We start from the raw sequence: 5,910 nt of genomic DNA on the forward strand, positions 1-5,910 counted from the left end.
AGAAAACAGGAATAGGACCCTGTTGAAGTAAACTGCCTAGGGAGGGCGTCAGATGGAGCAAATAACTTAGTACCCAGCATACAATTTTGAGAAGCCTGGGCATCTACGTCCCACTGCAGTTAAAATCCTAGAAAAGTCCTCTGGAAGGCCATTCCTTACTTCTCACTACTTCTGTAGCACATGGGCTGCCACAAAGCAGGGCCAAGGTAAGTGTGTAGAGAAAGAGTGTGAGGAGTACGACTGCCAACATGAAAGAATGGGGGAGGGGAGAGCCCTTAGAGTGAAGGGCATCAGATGGACTCTGGAACCAATGGTACCTCCTTTCTTGTGGTGGCCAGGCCAGCAGCAGTGTGACCAAATACATTGGCCATGTGATGGTCAGGAGAGACGTATCAGTGGCACTTGATAGTCCTGACTCATCCCTTCCAGGCACCTTTGGGAAACGCTCTCTGCACCCCTTCCCAGCCGCAGGGGAAGCCCGTCTCTGCCCAGTGGTCTCAGCTTTCTGGAGGTGGGGGCTGGCTCTTTGTCCCACAGACGGGATTGCAGTGTCTGGCCACAGCTCTAGGAGGAGCATGACCACGTGGACCTATCCAGGGCCAGGCAAAGGCAGGCAGCCAGCTGTTTGCCAGCCTGCTGGCTTCCACTTCCTTGCTGGCCGCTGGCAGTTGGAGGAGGGCCTGGCTGCCAACCCAGTTGGCCAGCAATAAAAAGAAGAAGGAGAAACATCTGTCCTTCGCCATTCAGCTATAAAGGGACTGTTGGTGAGTGTACTCAAGCCTGTAGGCTGTTGCAGTAGGGTGCATTATATGCTCTAAAAAGATATGTACACGTCTTATACCCAGGTAGCTGTGATTGTGACCTTACTCAGAATACAGAGTTTAGAGGTGTACTGAAGTTCAAGATCTCAAAAGGAGAACACCCTTAATTCAATGGTAAGTGTTCTCATGAGAAAAAGGAGGGAGGTTTGAGGCACACTTGTGAAGAAAGAACAGGCGGAGACTGGACTGATGCTCTCTAAGCCAGGGAATGCGTGGGGGGAGGGTCACAGGAAGCTGGGAGAGGAGGAAGGACCCTCTCCTAGGAAGCAAAGCCCTGCCTGTCCCTTGATTTTGAACTTCTGGCTTCCGGAACTGGGAGAGGATTCATTTCTGTTGTTTTCTGCACCCGTGTTGTGAGCCTTGGTTACAGCATGCTGCAGGGCATGCAGACAGTTGTCCAGGGTATAGGCCCAGCCAGGGCACGGCCTCCAAGGCTTCTGCTGTTCCCAGGATGCTGCGCTCCAACTCAGGAGAGCCAACCTCTGCCTCCCACCATGGCATATGAGTCCCCAGACCCAAGGTGGGTGTCAGGGTAGGGAGGAGAAGGAGGACTCAGCTCAATCAGCAGACAAAAGAGGCCGGGATGCTCAAATCATGATTCCAAGTTTAATGTTTCCTGGAAAGAGCAGTGTGGGGCCCAGGCAACCGTCGCACAGAAATGTGGCTTGTACAGTCTGACCAGCAGAGGGCCTTCAAAGGGGGGCACTTCGGACCCCACAACCCAGCAGCCAGGCCCCAGAGGGAGGAAGCGTGGGTTAGAGCCAAGGATCTCCAGGCAGCAGGAAGGAAGGACCACGCTGGTGGGGTAGGGACCAAAGAGTGGAGCTGGGGGCAGAGCAAGCTGGGACCCTGAGCACCAATGTGGAGTGAGTTGGAAGGACTGGCAGTCGCCTGAGATCAGGGAACGTGATGCTGCTCCCAGCAGTCCTGAAAGAGCTGCGGGGCACTTGCCTCTCCAGACCTTCTACCCTTCAGAGAAAGAGTGGACCCCCAGTGGCCAGATTACTGTTTCCTCTTTTGCTCTGGCCCCAGGACTGACCCAGTGAAAGCCCCAGAAACAAATGGGAGAGGGACTTTCCAGCACCTTCCTGCTCTCCCCTGTCTTGGAGCCCAGAAAAAGCCCCTCTGTGTTGCCTTACACTGCTGGCAGCAGGGCTGGATGAAGGGCATGGTGTCTGGTGCAAAAGTGAGATGGGGATGCTGAGCTTGAGGAAACAGGACTGAGGTGGTATGAGGTGGGTTGATAGAAACAGAATCAAGGCTGTGGTCCTTTTGCAGCTGACCTGCCTGGGAGGAGGAATAGGAAGCTGATGCCTGAGATGCTAGCACGGAAATCCCACCCAGGGCTCCAGGGTGGCCTGGGGGAGAGGAATGGTGTTTGGAGCCACTGGGAGCTTTGCTCCCCATAGAGACATCGGCAGGCCTGGGGGTAGTCCCTGAGGTCCCCAGCCACTGTCAGGAGTCCATAAGCTGAAACACTCAGACTGCTTCTGCCAACCCAGAGCCAAGGGCAGAGGGTATGTCTGTCCCTCTAGGGAGCTGACACTCAGTGCCCCAAGCCCTAGCACCCTCACTAACGTGGCTCAGAAAAACCTGCTGAATCCTCTCTCAAGGCCACAGTGACAACAGCAAGACAGGGACATCAGTCCAGCAGTCTCCCAAGAAGGTTTGTATGTGGCCTAATATAATTGAGCCACATGTGATTGGTTGGTCTCCTGGATCCCTGGGAACACAGCTCCTCCCTCAGCACCCATGTTTCCCCTTTAAATCTGTTCTTCCATGGTGTCTCAGGTGACCTCCAGTGAAAACATGCTCCCTAACAGAGCCAACTGGCTGAAAAAGCAAAAATAACAGCACTTTTCTTTAGTCTCCAAGGTTGACTTCACTCCTTTGGAACCTTTAGCATTTGCTTAATTACTTCCAGGAGTGGGAGCAGAGGCCCATGCTGTGGACCATGCAACACCAGGTCACTTAAGGCTGTATACATCCAGGGGAGTTGGAGGTCCTGCACTGTCCTGCTCTTCATCTGCTAGCAGCTCTCTGCTGACAGGGGTGGTCAGAGCTGGGCCCATAAGGCCATTTGGACTTCCAACCCATCAAGGGTGTCTTGTCGATGCCAAAGCTGGGGAAGCAGAGGGCAAAGGAGCCAGGACTAGAGAAAGTAGATGTTGGAGTCAGCCTGGCCCTGGACCCCTGGGTTTGTAGGGTGCAGGTGTGGGCAGAGGGCAAGAAGAGAGTAGATCAGCAGTATTTGGCATGCAGCAACGGGCACCGCTAGGGCTCGGCAGCATGCTTGACCAAGTAGCCACTGAAGGTGATGTAGGTGTCAAACTCATCACTGAAGATGGCGTTCTCACGCTCGCCCTTAAATAGGCGCACCCACACCTCATCCTGCTCCCGCAGCTCCAGCATCAGGCTCTGGCTCTGCATGATGCTACGGTCGCTAACCTGGGCATACAGGATCACCACCTCCTCCGTGTTCCTCATTATGTGCAGGTAGGTTTCCTTCTGGTTCCACGTGTGTACATTGAGGCTGAAGAAGTAGATGCCAGGCACATAGCAGTAGAATCTGCCTGTGAACATGTTAAAGTGGCCGTAGAGGTTCACGAACTCGGTGTCAAAGACCACTGTCTGGTAGTAGTCATTGCTGTGAAGGGGCTTCTTCCGGCCCACTGAGAAGGCTGCATAGTGGTTCTTGCACCGGTCTCCAGGGGCTCCCATCGACCCCTTCTGCCCTTTGGGTCCGATGTGACCCCTGGCACCTACAGAGCCTGTCTTGCCATATTTCCCTTGAAGGCCACGATCTCCTCGGTCACCCTTCTCACCTAAAAGAGACAGGAAGACAAGGGGGTCAGGGAGAAATGTGGTGGTCAGCCTGCCTATTTTTGGCCCCAGGCACCATCTTGATTTAACATCACAGCCTTGACGCGGCTGGCTTCACTTCTGCCACAACCTGCTAAGGCTCCCATCCTGGGCACCAAGGTAATTTGATTCCCAAAACAGTCAAGCTACCAGATTCAGTTGCAAGGGTTGATCTATTTTCATCCAGAAACAGTAGTTTTGTTTTGTTTTGTTTTTTGTTTTGTTTGGTTTGGTTTGGTTTGGTTTCCCTTCTGGAACGCCCTGGCAAAGATAAAGGGACATATGGGTTTGTCCACAAGCAAGAGGCTCCATGGCCAGCCCCAGACTCACTGAGCAAATGGACTGCAGATGTTGGTGCTTGGCCAAAGATCAGATAGTAAGCATTCCCAAGGGACTGTATCAGAAAACGCCCTGGGGACTGCAAACCTCAAAACAATGACCTCAGAGCCCTGCAGTCCACCCCACCCTGTAAGTGAAGGGCCCCACAGCCTCAGGCTCCCTCTCCCACACTCAGCACTGTGGGCTCTTCTTGGAAACCAGCCAGAGCCTCAAAATCAGAATTTTCTCCTCTCCCCCCAGGTGACAGCCCTGCTCTGCTCCTGCTCCCAGGGAGCCCAGCCCACCCCACCCTGACCACTCTGCCATCTCCCTCAACCAGCAGCCAGAAGTCCTCAGGATGCACCCTGCTTCCCTCTCTGCAGGTGTCTGACCTTTCAAGATTGTGATGTTGATCTGGGGCACTGGGATCGCCTGGTACACGGAGGTTGCGGGGTCACAGCAGCGAAAGCACCGGGAAGCAGGCAGCTCCTCGCCCAGGTTGGGGCTGTATTTCTCCTGTTTGTCTTCATCCCTGAGGGAATAAAGCATCCCAGTAAAAGCCATGAACTCACAGGGCAGGAATGCACCTTTCTGCCGCTGACTGGTCTCGGTCGCCTGACCCGCCTCCCTGTCCCTCACCTGCACGCTCAAGGCTGTAATTAGCATTGGCACAAGACAAATTCTGGGACCCGAACCAAACTCCAGAATGAGCCCCCTCCCCTTTGTGAACAGCAGCAAGAGTAGTAGGAGCAATAACAACACAAACACTGGTAATTTGAGGGCTGTGTAAGACACAGCCTACTCTGGAAAACATCGTCAGGCTGTGGCCTTGCAATGATGTAACACAATGCCCTATCAGATATCTGTAATTCTGGAAAATTGTCTCCTAAGCTGGCTCATTTGTAAATGAGAGTATTCAACTTGATCTTTAGGATGCCTTTGGGCGGCTGCTGCTGGAGATGCTAATGTTTCCTGCCTGACATCTACTGGAAGGCTAGAGAGCAGGTGGAAGGTGACAGCTTCATGGTGCCACCTTGCGGCAGCTCGGGGCATTGCACCGTGATCTCGCTCTGCTCGCTAGGCGCTCAGAGGCAGCAAAGCCCTTCTCAAATGGCCGGTGCCTAACTGTGCTCCCACTTCCACGGACAGTCCAGTAGATGGATTTTCATACCCTCAGCTCAGCCCCCAAGAGCTCAAACATGCACACTTGGGCCACCACATCTCCTAAGCCATGAACCTCTTGTCAAACCTCCCGCCAAACCAACCCCAGAGATTCATCAGGCGCCACAGATATCATGTGCCCAAAACTGAAACCCTGCACACGTCCCTTCGCCCAGGAACTTCTCCGCCCAGACATGGGTTCCAGCACCCGTCCACCACAGAGCCCTTGGCCTCATCCTAGGTGCTGCACAGCCACATTCAACACCTGACCTGAAGTCCCCCCAGCTGGATGCGGCCCTCATCATCTCTGACATCACCATCAGGGCTGCTCTCCTGGAATTCGCCTCTATGGCAGCAATGCACCCTTTCTAACGCTTCATTCCATCCTTCCTTCTGGAACACCATCACAGGCAAACCTTCCTCTGACTCCCTGTTGCCTACAGGAGATATCCAGGTGAGACTCTTCCCCACCAGACCCAGCTGCCCCAGGCTGATCTCTCTATTTCCTATCTTAGTCTGTGGCTCCCACCATCCCATACTGCCGGCCCACCCCACGCCAGTAGCTGCACCGCTGCACACCTCATGCTGGCAGCTGGGCTGGCTACCTCTGCACCTGGGAGCCTCCCCGGTGTCCTTTAAGAACCAGTTCACTCTTCTGCTTGGTCTTTCTGGCTCTCACCCTCCCTCTCCTACCCCTCCACCCCCCAGCATTGTGGGAATACCTCCACTACCCAGCTTGCCTTGCTGC

The 5,910-nt window shown here is 54.2% G+C and overlaps 1 protein-coding gene across 3 annotated transcripts in view; it reads right to left on the reverse strand.

Moving 5' to 3' along the window:
• Positions 1-1,405: 1,405 nt before the first annotated feature.
• Positions 1,406-5,910, reverse strand: part of C1qtnf1 (C1q and tumor necrosis factor related protein 1) — a 20,378-nt gene continuing 15,873 nt past the window's right edge. For all 3 annotated transcript variants that reach the window (XM_005407347.2, XM_005407346.2, XM_013506098.1), the window contains 2 exons: positions 4,394-4,533; positions 1,406-3,646 (listed from right to left, as the gene is read on the reverse strand). In XM_005407347.2, coding sequence (XP_005407404.1) covers positions 3,096-3,646; positions 4,394-4,533 — 691 coding nt within the window. In that variant the 3' untranslated portion in view covers positions 1,406-3,095. The remainder of the gene's footprint in view (positions 3,647-4,393; positions 4,534-5,910) is intronic.

Source organism: Chinchilla lanigera, unplaced genomic scaffold (assembly GCF_000276665.1).
Source record: "Chinchilla lanigera isolate Chin_1 unplaced genomic scaffold, ChiLan1.0 scaffold00105, whole genome shotgun sequence".
Classification (NCBI taxonomy): domain Eukaryota; kingdom Metazoa; phylum Chordata; class Mammalia; order Rodentia; family Chinchillidae; genus Chinchilla; species Chinchilla lanigera.